The following is a 19046-nucleotide window of genomic DNA, read 5'->3' as shown; positions in this document are numbered from 1 at the left end:
CCCTAGGTACGTTGGATGCGAATATAAACATGGGTTGATGTTAAAAAAAATTCCGTGGTTAAGTTGTATGACCTACTTCAGTTTCAAAGGATTTATTCCTCCCATCAGATTGAAGAGAGCCTGGCCATCAGAGTAATGCTGTGTTAAACAAACAAACAAACAAACGAACCTTTTACTACCACCAGCCTTTTTGAGGGGAGAAAGGCAGTGATCCAAACAAGTACAGTCCCACTAGTCTGATCTCAGTAAATATGCAGGACTATCTAGAACAAACTTTGTAGGAAAGGCAAACTAAAAAGCGGGAAATACTGGAAAACATATAAAATGTGCTGTCTACACGGCAAACTAGCTGTTTTTCTTTGATTTTCAGTTTTTAAATTTGTTTTAAAAGCTGAGGAAAATAGAGTAGAGGAAATCTACCCAGACTTCAGAGAAGTTCCTGGTATGTTTGTTCCCTCTCCCTTTTTCTGCCATTGTATTTAATGGAGCACAAGCCATTTAAGAGCAGCTTTTTATTATGTTGTAAAATGAAGAGCCAAGCTCAAGAGAACTCCGCTTCCCTGGAAGTTATTAAAACATTAAGCAGTATGTATGTATCATCAGAAAAAAAAGGCGCTTGTATTTAAGTAGTTTTCCTCTTCTGAATTAACAGTTCTCCAAAACAGTTTTTTGATGATGCATACTGCTTAGTATTTTTACAGTTAAGGTATTTCAAGTAGAGCAAGTATTCCTTTGGGAAAAGCAGTTTACAAGAACCAGAGAGCAGCTCTGTGGAAATATGTTGGTTTCAATGAAAGAAGATATTTTCCAGGAAATACAGGTCTCGAGGATAATATTTGTATTTAAAATGAAGGAGAAAGGAGGCTGATAGCAGAATAGCCAATGACTCTCTGGTTTGGTGCTCCTGGGATACGAGGAGTATCTTGGGACTCTGCTGCAGAACAGGTGAGTTAAGTCTTTTGGAGAATGCAGTTGCCCTGCAGGTCTGTTGAGTGTCCTGGAGTCTTTCCATTTACCTGCTGCAGCTGAGGGGCTCGCTCTGAGAGTAAATCCAAACTGGCCTACCTCTCTGCGTAGCTGCCAGGCTCATGGACCATCTTGAAGCATGTGTACCAGAATCCGTATTAATTTACTGCTACATCCACAAATGCTGGAGGAAAAAGCTTTTGTCTGGTGCAGCGTATAGTGATGTACAGCTTAAACATAATACCTTGTTGAACAGAATTGAACTCGAGACCTACAGAAGCATCCTTGACACTTTAATTCATTCTTTCTCTTAAGACCCAGTGAAAAATCTGTCACTAAGACTGTGCCAAATCCCTTTCCCATGATTTTATGAAAGACTCGAGTTGAACATGGTCCTTCGCTTTTATAGCCAAACATTTTCTTAGGACTATATGCTGGAATATTTATCATCTGAGCTCGCTTTTAGCTATACAACCCTTAAATACCAGTCTTTATAAGAACCAAGAGTAGACCACTTTCTAGGCAGAGCAATGGTATTCAGATCTGTCTGAGTTAGTGGTGCAAGAAAAATCTTTCCTCCACAGAGATTTCTTATGAACCTGATGAAATTTGATCTCTGTCATGACATTTGGAGGTAAATCGCTGAGTCTGCTCTAAGTATGCAGGTTACCATTCTTCCTTTTCCCTGTTCATATTCTTTCTGGGGGCGTAATGCTCCCTTTTGTCGTGCTTGCTTAATATTGTTTGCAGCTGCACCTTCAGAAAACCATACTGTTACAAAACAAGCAACATTCATATCAATGAAATAAGCAATGGTTTTTTTTAAAATATTTTTCTGTCATAGGCCCTGAGAAATTACAAATGCTCATTTGGTCTGATAGGGAAAGTACCTGGAAGCCTCTGGGCATCTGTTTTAAACTTGAATCTCCTGTAATCCTTATAAATACCCAAACAGTTTCTCTTTTCCAAATGCTGTTTTGCCTGTTTTGCTTTTATTTTATTTAGTGAAGCTTTTCTGAGAGATTAAGTGGAACGTAAAGATTTCTGGAAATGTCAAAATCATGGTGTCGCGTAGCTGTGGCTGTAGTGCTTTGCTTCACTAAAGTTGCAGAATGCAAGGGGAAGGTTTGGGAAGAGTTATGTCATACAGTGCAATGTATTTATTTAGGAATAATGTATATTGAACATTTTTAAATGTTCAAATTGGAGCTTAAATTAAACTCAGTGAACGCAATTTTATGTATATGGAACAAGTTAGGACCATATCATACAGTTTTCTGGAAAAGTGTAGTGATAAAGAAAAACCCTGGTTTGATTTTACAAATATTTAGTCCAGTATCAGTGGAAATTATTCTTCTGTACCTAGTCAGTGTCTGATCTTATGTAATGTTTCTGTTGGGGAACTGGGACTAAACCCTCTTAGTACTTCGCAATAAACGCTGCTTCTGACGCATTTTGTTGCTGTGGAGTGACTGTAACTCTTTGCCTTCCCAGGCCCCTGCGGTCTGCTAGGAAGACTTCTTGTAAAATTTAAAAATTACTGATGGACTTTCTAGTGAAATGTACTAGAATTGCCACTAACTTTTCAGCAGAAGTGTAATCACAGATGTGAAAGAAAGTCTGAAATGGAGAGAAATAAACTGGGGAAAAAACTGTTCTTAGGTGTTGTGATGTTTGTAGGGTTGGGAGGTACAAGATACGATGTTAAGGCATTGCTCAGTTTGAAGACGTGTTAATTTTTAACCCTGTTTATATTCTCTCCCCCTCCCCCCATTTCTTTTCCTGCTTGGGGAAAGAGAGAGAGAGAGGTAACGATACTGTTTCTCTGAAATTTTGAGGCCACCCAGGGTTCTCTCTGCTCTGCTTTACTGCTGGAGAAACCTCAAAACAGCATCTTTCTCAATGCATGGAAAATTTTGCTTTATTTAGATGAGATGCTATGAAAAGGAGGATGCAAGTGGAAGGACTTCTTAGTTTCAGAGGAGCTGTTCTTAAAAGTAGACATTTTCTAGGGTGACTTATACCTTGAATAGTAATGTGTTTCTAAGGCTAGACTCTTGTCTCCTTATTTGTCTGAGAAGTGCCGGGGCAGTATGGAGACTAGCTTTAGAAAGAATAGGAATCACATTACTTATGTGAAAAAGAATAACACTGCATGTCTATTGAGAGAGGAAAAATGGTGAAAGAAAACCCCTTTTTCCCCAGATAGGGAGCGATTACAGCGATTGGAAACACTGAATTCTGGATATACCCATGTAGAAAATGCTTCTGGTCATGTGAAGTTTATGCCACAAACCACTGACATGAAGGAAGGCCAAATCCAAGATCGACCCTTTGTTCTTAACACACCATTAATTTTGGATAGGAGAAAATAGAGCCGTACGAGTTAGGGAGAAGGGTTTAGCTTTAACTTTGGATTGCCAGGCTTTTTGTACTCGTTGATACTGACCACAGAAAGGGTTTTGGGCATGTCTGAAATTGTTGTAACCGGCAGATGGACAGACAGAAATTTGTGGAAAAACACTTACTGTACTGCATCTTAGGTAATTTGTGTATCAAGTTACTGTGTTATATTTTAATTACCAGCACTATTTGTTTGATCTGGTAAAAATAATTACTATTTCATTCTGGAAAATGACATTTGAGCTTGAGACCACCATTTTTACATTGTAAAGCTTCATTATTCTTAAAATTTAGGGCCACCTGCTTCTTATGACAATATTCTTCTTGCCAGACCATAAGGAGATGGAGCTGCCAAATTTAAGGGAGTAGTCATCTCCATTGCAAAGTCAATAGTCTCTAATGTTTCTAACTTTGAAGCAATAACTCTTTCACCTTCTTTTAAAAAAAAAAAAAAAAAAAGTGCCTTGGTGGGTGACTGAACAAGGTAGAATTACTTGTGGCAAGATCAAAGCAATACAGTTTTAAGGGAGTCTGAAGTTTATTGGATTTCAGTATATTTCTCCTCTTTCTACTACTACTGAAAGGGGAAAACCCCCTCAGTTTACTTAAGAATAAAATATTCAGTATGCTACGTAGCAACTTTTAAATATTTCCTTAATGCTTTACTTGTGGTGTTCTTCACTACAGCAGATGCATGTCTTGTGGGTTGTTTGTTTTAATACTAAGACAACATGCTGAAGAGAGATGTGCACTGTTCTTTGCATGACTAAACTAAGACACTTAAATTCTGCCTAGCTAGGGAGGTGAGACCAGCCACAGACATGGTCAGAAGTAGTAGCTTTTGCAGTATGTGTTGATGTGGATGAAGAGAACTGCAAAATAGAGTCTAGCTGCAGGAACCCACGGAGGAGATCCGTGAGAAGTTTTGCGTGGTCTCAACCCTCGAATTGCATCCTCCTTGAGTACCCAAAAGCGAGCAAAGGAACACATCCTGAAAGTAAGCAGAGGAAGCTAATTATCAGCAACAGAAAGAGAAAAGTCAGAGAACTCAGTGCTAGTTTCTAGCTTAATTGGATTGCTTCTGCCACAGGCTTGGGGCAGCAAGTGCCTTTCTTTTACGCTGTGGTATGAAGTGATATACCCCTTGGGAAGCCATGTTTCTCGTGCGTTCTGGATTGATGGTTCGCATGCTAGCCTCTGTTTTGAAGAGGTGCTGCCCTTAAAAATGGGGAGAAGGCCTGGCACCGGTGGAGGAAATCTCTGGTGGAAATCCTAAGGGAATTACTGAAGAGTAAGAAGCCTGCTGTGTCTTCTGCTGACCTGTCTGGTACTTCCTGTGGCCTCTGTTTTCTGCATTACTAACTTTCTGTTTATTTTGTAAAAGAAGGAAAGGAGGGTTTCACTACAGATTAAAGCCTCATTTGTTGTTCAGTATCAGGTTTTTAGTCTACCTAAATTCTTGCTTTAATAAGAGCAGGGTAAAGAAGGAGAGAGTAAATGTAGACCTTCCATTAGATTTTGGCTTTCACATCAGTACCTGCTGCCTTTTAGCTTTTCTTTTAAATTCTTTATTTCAGTCACCTCGGTAGAAAACTTGACTGTAGTCTTACTGTAAGGTCTCGCTACTTAATCATGAATTTAATTATAGTTTATATTTTTAGGTAAGGCAAGTCCTGCATAGTTGAGATAATTGCAGTTGTATTGCCCACAGTGATTAATTCTTTCTTCTACTCTGAATCATGTGCCAAACCAGTGTGACAGGTTTTAATAACAACGTGCCGTTAATAGAAATTTTTGTAACAATCGATGATCCTTTTGGAACATTTACATAAGATTAATGAGCTGGTCTTGCACACTGAATATGGTGCATTTCATTGAACTGATCAGCACCAGCAATTGAAGTAGACTTGTACCAACATTGGAAAAATATATAATTCCTTTTTAATTTCTGTCTTATTTCTTAAAATAAAAAAAAAATCTGCGTATGTGCATGTGAGATGTTCACATACAGTAAGAATTATTTCTTAAGGTCACTAAATGCTTTCTTTGACTCTGTCCTAGTTTCTTACATATTTGTGTCATGTTTCTTATGTATTTGTTTCATGTAGATGTAACAGTGAGAGTCTGCGCAGGATGCCAGAGCAGTGGCTAAGCTGTGTGTTAGAAGAAATCAAATCTTGTGATCCGTCGTCTACACTGTGTGCAACCAGACGTAGTGCGGGAATTCCATTCTACATACAGGTACCAACTAGTGTTATTACCTCTGACATATTTTTTTTTAATGTCCTTTCTGGTGAATGCACTTATGTATTTATTTATTTTTCTTACTTCAACCCCTTTTGGTCAAACAATTACTTTTTTTAATATGGACTTTGATGGCCTTTGTGCAACCAAGAAGCCGCGTGTAATTAAACCATGTTTGGTGCTGTTTAGCGCTGCAGTTCTATTGACTCTTGAGATTTTTGGCTTGAGGTGGATTTGAATAGCATTTCAAAAGACTGAGCCTAGGCTCTGTGTGGCCACTGTAATCAGGCAAATTCATAAATTAGTTCACCGATTAAGTAAGGCTCTGTTAACCATGTGACTCTGTGCTTCTTCCATGTGAAGTGGGAGGGTGGGAAAATACAAACTGCAGAAAATGCTACAAAGAGCTTGGGAAGTCCACTCAACAGTAATAAAGCAAGATCAAGTAATAGAGTCACACTAGCTGGTGTTGACTGACAGTCTCGAGCGCAATGAATGAGTAGATTACTAAAGACTTCTATTCGTGAGTGTGGGGCCATGCTCCCGCAGTCTTCCTGCTCCCTGTGTTACCATCAGCTCCACACATCCCAGCCTCCAGCTTCTGCCAAGTTCAGAACTGACAGCTGATCTGCTGGCTGGCAGTGTTTTGTCTCTGCTCGAAGTACCACCTCCTACTGAGTGCCTCTTGGTAGTATGCAGCAGCTCGTCTGCATCCTTGTGGGGTCAGTCACTGCAGAGTTGGTCCTGCGGATTACACTTAACCTGTTTCCATTCCTTTGCTCCTTAAAGTGGCCATGATTGCTTTCCCGAAATTAACCTCCATCATTTTAATTTTCAACCAGTTTTCTAAGACAGGAATCCAAGATTAACTACATGATTTGTAACTTTCTCCGCTTGCTGAAGTATAGTCTCAAGCACATTCCAAGAATCTGAGGGACTGCTGGGAGCAAGCTCTCCCTGCCAGAATAATTCATCTTGCTTGTTTTCCACTCTGAGTTTGCCCTGAGAAAATTGAGGCAGCCTGCTTCTGTCTGACCTCTCTTATGTCAGTCACAGCCTGTTCCTGGCTTTGCTAGATGCGTGTGTGCTAGGCAGCAGAGATCAGAAGCAGGGCATTGGTTTTAGAGACATTTTTCCTTTTCAATTTCAGCAGTTGAAGATCTTTCCCTTTTTTATATCTGTAAGTTGCCTGCAAAGTGAAGTTGGTGATTTCATGTCTTCTGGTTTCCTCATTCACACCACAGAGTTTGAATCCAGTAGGCATTAGCTAGTGTTAATCCTGAGAATGTGAAAAAACAAATATGTTTGAATCAATTTTTCGTGTAAAAAGTTACACTGTCTGATGTAAGGACTAGATGGACCCAATGGTATCCCATTGCAGAAAACGTGTGTAGTCTGCAGTTGGCCTACATTACTGAGTCCATATGGCAGAGCTTGCACTGTGCCATAGCTGTTTGGATAAACTGGACAGATGCTTCTATTTTGACAGCTCTGTAAGAGTACGAAATTAGTCTAGTCAATTAATGAGAAGGTTTGAAATGAACGTTGGGATTAGTCTGAAATAATCTATTTTCAAATTGTAATTTTATTGTAAAGAGAGGCAATAGTGTTCTTTGGCAGTAGTTCTGAATGTGCCCGTAGCACTCAGTAAAATTAATTAAGCCTTAAATAGCACGTTGCATTTAGATAATAAAAATACAAGTTGTAATGCATATCCTAACAGTACTGTAATAAGGTTATTTTATTAATGCATAAAATTGAGACTCAGTGTGGTCTCTTTGCCATCTGTTTCCTGTGACATTTATTCTTGTTTTACTAAAACACATCTGTTTTAATGATAATATGTAATTTTTAAGGTTATGAGCATTTTAAATGACCTATTTAAAATAGGAGTATTATTACCTAATAGTACAAAGGTGCAGCTCCAATTAGTGGGTGAGGAAATGGTGGGAAAATACTAGTTACAACTTTAACGTTTTTAGGGTATGAAATTTTAGTCTTCAGTTCCTTCTCCTCTGTTTTATACTTCATGAATGCTTTTTTTTTTTTCCTTCCTCTCTGTTTCTCCCATCATTAAAGGTACTGATAAACTGACACTGACTACTTCTGGGTTTCTGCCTAACCTCTGTACTTCATTTGGCTTGCAGTGGATCCATTTGGTTGTTCTTATGTGATGTAAAGTATTATTAAATATCTTGTTTGAACTGATGCTGAACAGACTCTGGGCCACAAAACACAAATGGATAATCATTTTTTATTAGAAATAAGTCATTTATAATTATCCATTTGTACTAAGTTGGACAAATTCAACAAGAGCTAGTAAACAGAGAGGGAAAGACTGTTTTAACTTCAGTCCTGAATTTTAGAGGACTAAATTAGAGTATTTTCATCTCAGCTGGATGTTCTACCCGTTGAACTACTATTTGGAGAGGGATGCATCTCTTCTCTCCTTTTAGAAATGTGCTGCTTGTTTTATCCTGTCTTGCAAACTGGGATTTATTCTTTGGCCAGCCCATGTCATCTTAAATATGTATGTTATTAAACTAAAAAAAAGTCCGTGCTAGGAAATATAAGTATGTATAATACGGCTGATATTTTTGGCGTAATAAATACTAAGATTTTTTGGTGTGTGATAAATTATTATCTGTTTATATACAAGCAAATTTTCTTAGGCAGATGGATGGTGCATGAACAAAGTTTTCTTACTGAAACATTGAATGGTAAGAGACTTTGAACAAAAGTAAGAGTTAAACTGAAACTTACTTTTGCAAATTTTTCTTTAGCCCTTGTGTATGGTCAGAAGCTAGGCTGTAATATGGTAAATATAGGAACGTGGAGCAGAATGGCTAGTAAAGAAAAATGGCTAGAAACAGCTGATTTTTTCTTTCTTTTTTTTTTAAACTTTCTGTAGGCTTTGTTAGCTTCAGAACCAAAGAAGAGCAAAACAGATTTGCTGAAAATGACAATGAAAGAATTGATATCTTTGGCTGCACCTTTGAATGAATCATCAAGTGTAGTTCCACAGGTAAAATACAGCCTCTCATCAGAAAGCAAATGTCAAAAAAGTGTTTGCGTTACTTCAAACAGTTAAGGAAATTTGTGTGTGTTTTTAATAAGAATATTTTGTTATCTATAGCTAGATTTTAAAACATGTTTGCATGTGCAGAGGTTATGAAGTCACTGGAATTTGCAAGCACAGGAGACACCAAAAAATGGATTGGGCATAATTTCATAGTTTTTTTCTAGTATAGCAAATATAGTCATATTCATTTTGAATGTATATGATCAGTTTACTGCCTGTAGTATATTTCTAAACAAATAGATGAGTAATTTCCTTTTTACAAGACATTAACAAGCAAGCATTTGTTTACATGTAGAGTGAATAAGTTAGTTGCATAAATCATATTGTATGCAGTAAAATACTACATGAAAAGTGATTTTATGCATACTTAGTAACTTCCAAAACTTAAATATATACATTTGGAATGCATAAAAATTTTATTTTAAAGTCAAGATCTTTATCTTCAAAATGTTATCAACTACTTCATCTTTCTGTTTGTAAGTGCAAGCCATAATTTGTTGACAATATGTAGAAGTATGGTCTAATGGCTCTGCCAGATCTTTTGCTGGTATAAATTTATGTAGCCTTGTCAAAGTCCGTGAAGCTACACAGATTACCACCTTTCCCTACAGAGAGTAGAGAAATACCAGAAAAAGCTCCATATGGTGAAACAAGCCTGGCTGTCAGTTTTAGCTTAATATTGTCCTCCTGTGAGCTGTAGTTTTTTTTTTTTTTTCTCACAGCGTCTACAGCACGTCAAGAATGCTGGAAAAGATGATTCTGAACCTCCAAAGTTATTTTTACAGCCATGATAAGCTAAGGAAAAAAGAATGCTAGCCTTCGCATGCAATGCCTGGACTGTACTTGTTAGAGGAATATATTTTTAAACTGTAATTGTTTTTAACAGTGTCTACTGCTCCACCATTTTAATATATTTTTAATAGCAGTATTCTTGTATTTAATATGGAAATAAAGTGGTGTAAATGTGCATATGGATTATTTTTGTTTTGCATGTTAACTGCTGTAATTAACATACATTAAATTTAAGATATTTTCCAATTAATGTATATATTTCTTATATTTCTTCTACCCCCCCCAGGTTCATGCTTTAAATATCCTCCGAGCACTGTTTAGGGATACACGTTTAGGTGAAAACATCATGCCTTATGTTGCAGATGGAATACAAGCAGCAATTCTAGGTTTTATGTCACCTGTCTGGGCAGTAAGTTAATTCTTAATTTTGCATCTCTAATTTAACAGGTTATAGAGTGGTGCTGTTCAGTGAAGCTTTGGTCATGTTTATAAATGGCAGTACCATAATTTCTGGAAAGCTACGTGGTGTAATATTTTAAGGTACAATAAAGAATAATGTAGACCTACAAAAAAGTCATAGTTTTGGTCACATTTTTTGGTTTTGTTTCATTTTTCTGTAATGTGAAGCGCTGATATTGACAAAAAGTAGGGACAAAGATTACCTTGTAGATAAAAATATATCTGACTGTTAAATTTTGAGTCAGTGCACCTAGCTAGTAAGAAGTGCATTTACATTCATTCTCACTGTTACTTTGCTTTTCAATGAAAGATAGTAGTCCCTATGGTATATTAAGGTAGAACATTTCATGATCTGCGATGCATAAGGGTGAATGCTTTGAACCACTAGAAATCTTGATGTATGCCTTGTATTAAAGATGGACATCTCCAAAAAAATCTGAACTATCTATTAGTACCATCTTGTTTAAGAGAAACGATGCACTGAGTCAATTGTTTCCATGTGCTGACCTCTGAACAGTAAGCATGCTCTGTCCTTCGCTCAGCTGTTCTTCTTTTCGACTGTACATTAGTGTCTGTATTTAAAAAAGAAAAATAGTATATTTCAAAGGGATTTTTAAAACATAGTTCATGTTCTTTTCTTTTTCCTTTAGGTAAGAAATTCATCTACACTTCTGTTTAGCGCTCTGATTACAAGAATTTTTGGGGTTAAAAGAGGGAAGGATGAAAATTCAAAAAAAAATAGGTAAGCTTCACTTGGTACCAATTGTAAGTTTGCAAAACATGACCTTAGCCAACAACAATTTGAAAATGTTGCTTGCTTTATGGATATATTTGAATCATGATGTTACAAAAACATCTAGCTTTGCTTAAACTGTGCTGCCAAGAAATAAGTGGTAGGGCCAAAAATATCTGCTGTTAAGCACTGAGAGTTAATTTGTACTCATGTGCAGTTTCACAGAAGGGTAATGTTTCTGAGAGGCTTTGGTACCAGCGGCTCTTCCAAATGCCCAGTCTCTCTTGTGGTCACAAACTAGCCCTATTGCTTTTGACAGCAAAGAGAGGGGGGTGAAGGAGAAGAGGAGCAATGGTCACGTGTGTTCCCTTACCTCTAGAGCAGGCCTGGAGGTAATCTCACCCCAAGTATTTTGAGATTTTTCCCTTTCATCTTCTTACTCTAGAACACCCTGTCCCTCTTTCCTGTCTCTTTCCTCCAAGCTCCAAAAACTGCAGCTTGGGAAGCTGCTGCTCTTCCAGTGGGTTCTGCCCTTGAACTCCGCAGTCCTGCTCCAGATCCTCTACTATTTCATTTTCTTCTGTAAAGCCAATTCTCTTCTGACTCTTTAAACTCCCCAGTCCTGAGCATTCCTGTTTCTCTGCGCCCTCCAGTTAGTGCACAAGCACCCCTGTGTTTTCTTTGGCCTTCAGCCCCTTCCTTTAGCTTCTGGAGCAAATGAAGCATGCCCGTGCCCTGTGCTATGTAGCTGAGGTTCCTACTCTAGTTGGGATGTGAAAATAACCCTGGACACAGAATAAACTCATTAAAAATACTCCTGGGTGAGTCTGCGGGGCCATAGAGTGGTCACACTATGGATATTATGGTAACCACTTGAGAAATTCCTAATGGATTTTCAAATCACGGGCAAGGTATGCAATTTCTGAAAGAAGGCAATTGTTACTATTTACCTTCAGAAATTCCACTCTTTTTTTTTTTTTTTTTAACTTGTTATACAGTGGTTCCTTAGTGTTGATATATGTAGCTAATGTAATTTTCATGCACATCACGAGAAACTAAATGTCCTGGGATGATACTAGTCTTTCATCTTTTACATGATAGATAGGTGCCATTTTAGCTGTTTGAAATAACTAATTTCAGCTGTCACTTGAAAAATTAGTTACTATGCATGTGTGAATAGGAGGAAGAAATAGAGGTGGGAGATGGAGGGAGAATTCCCTTAGAAAATGACATTTCAAATCATTTTTGGGGGAAGAGTTATTTCCCCTACTGCATGAAATTATCCCTGCTTTGTCATAAACCCAAATCACTCCTCGCCCAAACCTGGAATTCACTCCCATAACCCCTGAAACCCAAGCACAGCAATAAAAAGTTTCTCATTTATTTCTTGCCTTCTCTTTTTGTTTTTGTAACAGCTTTTAAAGTTTTGTTTGTTTTTTTGTTTTTAGTTTTGATATTGAGCACTTATTGAAAAAGATACATGCCTCAGTTTTTTTTAAGCTTGTATCCTAGGGAAAAACTTCACACTAACTTCTGCAGTGGGAAGGCAAACTGACTTCTCAAATACATGCAGTGTGATGAGATATGTAATCCGAGATTTCTGTTTGTGACGTGGCAGAAAGTAATGCTTTTGAGCATCTGTTGGGGATGGGAGATACCATAATGAAGGAAAGTAAACTTTTATATAGTTGACTTGAATTCATTAAAAACAATGTTAATTTTTATGTAACTGGCATTGTCAGCTTGCTTCTCTGAAGCTTTTTGTTTACAGTAATTTCTTTGTAGTCGTTTTGACCAGAAGATGCTAGAGCTGGGCTGGCTTCTTTTTCTTCCTCTATTCATTTAGCAGTTTTGCATTAAACATTGTACGTAGTCAGTTCTACTGTTTCCCATGTGTAGTCATCAATACCACGGAGCAGGGAATGGGAAAACACTGCTAAAGACAGGTCAGTGAGAGACAGGAGGTATGAAAAGAGGCAGAGATTTGATTTCATGCATGAAGTTTCAAGTTTCTGACTCCTATCTCTACGGGAGCTACTGGTTTAGAAGGAGAACGATATAGAGGTTGTTTGGCTATTTTGTTTGTAATTCCTCTGTACCCCGCCGGTGGGTGTAAGGCAGGTTGTGTTTGGGAAGAGGTCTGTGTTTCGGTGGTTTGGCACCACGAGGTGTCACCGTTGCTGCACAGTTCCCTGCAGCCGCATCCCTGGGGTGCAGCTGCGCTTGGGCTCTTCTCTTCGCGTTGGTTTGTTTAGTGTTTTGCTGGAACAGAATTCATATATTAAAACAAAGTAACCCCCCCCCCCCCCCCCCCCCCCCCCCGCTTTTAAATCTAGCAGCTTACTTCAAAAGCACTAGCATTTTAGCAGCTTGCATCTATAGGAGCTTGTGTGAAAGTCATCTGGGTTTGATCTGCTTGTTCTGTTGCCTGCAGGATGTTCTGTTTGCATTAAGGGGCAGTCTGTGTGTGGACAGAGAGAGAGACCGACTCTCTGATGCCACCGTTAGGACCTTGCACAGGCTTGCAGTTTGCCTGATTTTAGGTTAGGGGTTTAAATCTGTCTCTTCTGTGCCAGTGGGGAGTTACCTTATTGCTGGGCTATTCTGGGCATCTGTCTGAAAAAGGATGGACTTTCCAGTTGTTTTCTCAAGAAGAGTTCCTATGAAACTGATGCAGTTAGGGTGGTGGAGAGTTTGTGTAGGCTTCCAGAAGAAAACTTTTTTGAAACAGTACCGGCAACTTAACTTCACTGCTGTGTTTCTTTAACATACTTTGCGTTACCTGTCCTTTTTTTCTCTTATCTCCGCTACAAATTCACATACAGCATCCTTTATACAAAAATTATAGGCCTATGATGTTTTTTGCTGCTTTTAGTCTGGTGATGTTATGTTCCATTCCCTATTTATGTTAATTTTGTACATTACAATTGCCTTGCAGCTGGGATGTTTACGTAGTGACAACACAGTGGTGATCCATTATTTGAAGGTCTTGATCAGTTGTGAGGCATTGGATTGAATGACTGAATGAACTATAACCTATGTCTGATCAGTAACCTGATTTAATTTGGTTTTTTTTTCCAGGCATATGTAAAAGAATGATGGGATTGGGGTTTTGTTTTGATTTCAGGGGTTTTTTTTGTTTTTGTGTTTTTTTTCCCCTCCAAACATTCCTGTGCCGTTTTGGGTGTTTGCAGTAGAACAACTGTGTGAAAGGGCCCCCTCACTCTGTGACAAAGAGAGTGAGGGGATGCCTAACTCTGCTGACAGACGTTTGAAGTTACATCTGCAGTGACTATCCCTACTGGAGAGCAGAGGCAAGAAAGCATGTTGAGCTGGGCTTTGTGATCGTTGAAGGGGCATTAGGAAAGTCAGCCAGAACTGTCTGGCTCAATCTGAGGACAGGGCAACACTAGATTATGCTGGAGGAGGTCCATTCTCTGAAAACTTGGTCTGCAGTTTGAGGAGACACGGGTTGAAGAAATGACCAACTACGCATCATGGCTCCTGCTGCTTGGTTTTGCTGGTTCAGTCGTCAGTGGGACTCTGCTGCGGGTCACCTGCGACGTGTTTGCATCAACAGCTGTATTGGTACAACTGGGGGCTGGAGAACTGGGGCAGGGAAGGAGAGGGGTTTCTTGAGCAGAACTCTGGGCTGATGCCAAGCTTCACTCTTAAGGGTTCACTGGAAACATGAAGGGACTACTCTACATCATGCTCTACAGAGGATGCAATCATATCCTGTTTTCATTAAATATTGATGCATCTTTTTAATTTTAGCATGGGCAAGGCAATAATGAATTGGAAAATTAATACTTGGAAAAATAACAACCATGTGCAGCTCTTGCAAATAGAGGAGAGATAAGTTGTGTGAAGGCTGTTTACCGTGGTCCATGCAACTCTACAGGCTGAGCTTCCTCTTTCTAGTGAAAAGAAAGTTAGAAACAAAGAAATTTTCTCTGGGTTTTCTCTTTCTGAGAAAGACTGTATCAAAACTTCTAATGCTGCTATAAGAGAGTGTGTTTGTATGTGTGTGCATTTGGCTAAATGATACTTTGAATTCCAGATAACTGATATTTTAAAAATGGTCCTGTTAACGCTTACTGTAGGGGGGTTTAGTGTAGCTTTTGTATACTTGATTTGGGAATATAATTTTCTTCAATGTTATAATTTCAAATCTACAAGACTTGGAATGAAATTCTAGCCACATAAATACAAAGTAGTGAGGAAGAGTTGGAAAGGGATCTTTGCAATTAGCTTATTTATATTTGGTTACAGAAAGTGTGGTCTGCATAGATACATCACAGTGTGCTTCAGAGAAAATAAGCAACCCTTCTCCAAGCCCTTCACAGCACAGGTATTTATGTTAGTTTAGCCAGTCGCTTCCTCCCTGGAGGATGCTAGGTTTGTACCCTAATTTGCCTAGCGGCCATGCAATCAGTTGCGACCTGCTCCCAGCCCCACTGCCATTCAGCGCTTGCTGCTCTGCTGCCGGTGCTGGGGCTGCACAGGGTGCTGCCCTCGGCTGAGCCGTGGCTCTGGAGAGGGGCTGCCCCGGCCCCGGCCCCCGGGCACGTCCTCCCACGGGCTGCTCTGGAAGCACCGCTCTGAGGGGCATGTTGAAGACCTGAGTACTACACTTGGTTTAATGCAGATTGGTTGAAGTAGGACTTTGAACAGCAGTGAGTTCTGTAGGCTGATGAGTTTTGCCTCTCATATTTTGATTAAAAAGCCATTTCCAGTTCTCTTGTGCAGTCAATTTAAAATGTAGATTTGCTGATTCCATGCACTTTTCAAGAAGCTGGGGTGTAGTGTATGCTTAATAATTCTGGTTTTTTTCACGTGTATTTTTTTCATGTTAGTGTTCCTACAAATTGCAAATCATCTAAAGTAAATGTTTGCTCTAGTTGATTGTAGGCTCCAGGATTCATCACATAAAAAAATAAGGATGTCTTGAGATTAAGAGATTCTAAAAATAAAATGGAATATATATTGTGATAGTTAATGCAGATCTGACATAAAAGTCAAAATAACTTACATATAAAGTTAACTGAAATTAATTTTGAAATGTAATTAAGTTTCTCATCATAGAGGAATTCTCTTCTGCCCAAATGAGTTACAGTAGTAATAGTGATACTTTCACCTAAATTCTTACACACATGCACATATATATATATGCCTATGTATTGTCTATATGTGCGCTATATATATGCATATATGTAATACTGGAATACAGACCAGTGATCTGTAGTCCAGTGCTGTACACACACACACATATATATCAGAGACCTTTTTGGTCTGTAGTCCAATGCTAATTAAAGCTGCTATGGCTTGTTACTAGACAAGACTCTTCTCATCAAATACCTGGTATTTCTGGCTTTTAGCTTTTTTTTTGTTTGTTTTTTAAAAGGATAAGCATGATCAGAAATTGGCTTTGAGGCAGTTTTCCATTTGACTTTAGACAAGCTTTAGTCTTTAGAGTAATAAAAAAAGACTGTCCTGGCTTATCTGAAAATGGAATTTTTTGAGTTGGAATATAAATGTTGTAAAGTCCTCAGAAAGAATAACCAATGGCCTCAGGTAGAGGCTGGGGTTAAAAGAAAGGATGAGGGGTGGGGAGAATTCTCTTAGCTTCTCACCGTGGTGGAGGAGTTTCCAGGAAGGAACAGCTTCAACTCTGATTAAAAAGCAGCTTTTTAAGCAAGGCTGAAATGGTACAGTGCAACCTGCTGATTTTTACATGAAGTAACTGGTGTATATATGTATACATTTGCATTTTGGGAGGAGGGAAGTTCCTATGTATTTAGATTTTAGTGAAGGGAAAATGCATATGCAGAGAAATACTTAGCTGTCAACTTAACAAACATTTTCTGTGGAGTAAATAGTCATGCTGTTAGGAAATTGAGTGTGAATGCTGCCACATTCTCAATGTTGGTTTAGATATATTTGAAAAGAAAAGAACAACTTTAATTGTTATCTACATAGTACTTCTTTAAGTCTTTATTTTCATTGATAGCTGTCAGTAAATGTTGATAACTGTCAATAACTTCAAGCACTTGGAAAGGAGAAACTTATCTTTCTAATTATAATAAGATGAAAACTATGTAGATATGAACAGGTTTTGAAGATGCAGTACTGGCTGTGAGGCAGTCAACACGCACGACTGCCCTCTGCTTGCTTTGTTTTTATTGCAAGTTGAGCATTCAGCACTTCTCAGTAAGTGGTTGCTTGCACACTTCAAGGTCACTGCGTAAAACTAAACTAACTTTTAAAAACACTAAGTTGATTTTTTTTTTCCTCCTAAATTGACATGTACTTTTTCTTTAACATTAAGGTTTTGTATGAATACTAAGATTTTTAAGACGATAAATAATTACACTTTACACTGTGAAGGGTTAGAGGAGAACACTGCAAACTGAATGTTCTAATGCAAACCTCTTTTCATAATATTACCCCTAAATTAAATGAATCTGATATTATCTTCCTTTTCACTAAGCCACTCTAGAGTTGTAGCTTAAAGTACGTCAAATACATCATAAGTACATGATTCCTGTTGAATGTTCCACGTCTGGCAGGCTAACACTTCCAATATTTCTAACTTAACAGCTGAAAAATCTGTCTTACATCAATGATGTTTTGTCAGTCTTAACAGCAACTTCATTTAGATATTTGCAGTGCATCATACTGGGCCCTGATAGGACTTCTGAGATGGGTCTGTGTTGCCCACAGAGGAGTGGCCAGTACTATTTTAGGATAAGCTGAAAGAAACTTTGGTGGCACTAATGTGGTCAAGCTGTAACGGCACATGAGTGTTGTAAAATCGGATAGCCCTTAGGAGAGTTTCACTAGAGGTGCTACTCAGATTGACTCGAGCCTGTAAACGCTCAGCGCGGACCTGGAGGCACGCTGCTGGCAGCAGTCCTGAGTGCCAGTTGAGGCACGGCTACATGTGAGAGGATGCTGGCCGCAGCGATGGGTCTGCAGGAAGGGCAGCGGTGAGGCAGCAGCGTGCTCAGCTTCTTGTGCCGGCTCCAGCAGGGAAACGCAAGTACGGCTTGATTCACAAAGCCGGCCTCTGAGCTCTGTACCTCTTGGACCGCATGCTGCAGAGGGAAGGGTTAGGATTGCTTTATCTTGGATCTCGTTAGTGATTCCCTAGTGGATTTTCTCTGGCAACCTTGGTCTGTTGCAGCTTTTTACTTGAAATACTGTGTCAGTGACAGTGACGTTTCACGAGATGACTGAGCCCTTTAAACGCCTCTGGTCCTTTTCCTCTAGCTCCTTCTGTGCCATGTTTTGTAGCCTGTTCCCTCCATGCCACCTTAGTTGTTCCAGTGAATGCTTGCAAAGTAGTTATTAAGGATTTGGTGCAGTACATTGTCTTGTGAAGGTGTTGTTTTTGTTAAAAAGAAATCCCTCCCACTTCTGTTTGCCAGAAATAGGCCACATTTATTTTGCTCAACATTTTTGTTTTTAATGCTCTGGCTCTTTTTTTTATTGACTTTGACAGATTTAGGAGACTTAATCTCAGCACTGTCTCAAGAAAACATGCAAAAGTTCAGGCCAACTCAGATAACCGTTACGGCTTTTACTGATTAATAGTTCAATAACAATATGCTTGTTTAAACATAATTTTGAACAGGCTTCCTATTTCTAAGTGCCTGTATAATAGGAATAATGATGCTAAAGTGCTATTAACTTGTAAATTGAAGCTAAAATTTAGGAAAGTTTTGTGCAGAAACAGACACAAATTGAAAACAAGCTCCTAAAGAAATCTGTTTCCCTCTGTGTTACTACTTCAGTTATTCTGTTTGTTTTACAAGTCTAAGCTAAAACTATCTAAAATCCCCTATAGCAGAAAATATGGACTGTTCTCCTTGAGGTTGAGGATGCTCTGTGTCTATATGCTTTCTGCTGATTTTAGGAACACAATGTGTGTATCTATCTGAAATGCCTAAAATCTACAGAACATTTTTACTTAAAGATTTTATCTTGTATACACAGAGTCAGAAAAACATTAACCCACATAAATCCCAGTCAAATCTTTGGCGCCTAAACACACACTTAAAGCACTGGTGTGCCAATGTGTATCTGTGTTCTCCTGAACAGGGAGGATCTTCATAACATGCTGTCTTAAGTCAGAGCCAGAAAATAGGAAAATGAACACAATAAAGTGACCTGAATGCAAGTTTACCCAAAGTGAAACATCCTAAAAATACATGTGCTGTCCTGAGTTAACTTCAGTCCATTCATTTGTTTTAAATAAATTAGGGGCATAATGTTAATGTTCGTTTCTACTGAGTGAGTAAAATGCATTCAATGAAACAAAAATTACTGTAAACCTAACCACATGAGTAGATAATTTAGTTT

The 19046-nt window shown here is 38.6% G+C and overlaps 1 protein-coding gene across 5 annotated transcripts in view; it reads left to right on the top strand.

Annotated features, from left to right (window-relative positions):
• THADA (THADA armadillo repeat containing) overlaps positions 1–19046 on the top strand; it is a 165657-nt gene that overhangs the window by 27929 nt on the left and 118682 nt on the right. For all 5 annotated transcript variants that reach the window (XM_087773897.1, XM_087773899.1, XM_087773898.1 and 2 more), the window contains exons 23-26: positions 5478–5610; positions 8525–8638; positions 9774–9896; positions 10597–10688. In XM_087773897.1, coding sequence (XP_087630023.1) covers positions 5478–5610; positions 8525–8638; positions 9774–9896; positions 10597–10688 — 462 coding nt within the window. The remainder of the gene's footprint in view (positions 1–5477; positions 5611–8524; positions 8639–9773; positions 9897–10596; positions 10689–19046) is intronic.

This window comes from Nipponia nippon, unplaced genomic scaffold (assembly GCF_047370975.1).
Source record: "Nipponia nippon isolate SJK-2023a ecotype South Korea unplaced genomic scaffold, ASM4737097v1 scaffold_4, whole genome shotgun sequence".
Lineage (NCBI taxonomy): Eukaryota > Metazoa > Chordata > Aves > Pelecaniformes > Threskiornithidae > Nipponia > Nipponia nippon.
Note: the sequence above shows the minus strand (reverse complement) of the source record. Positions and strands in the feature narration are given on the sequence as shown.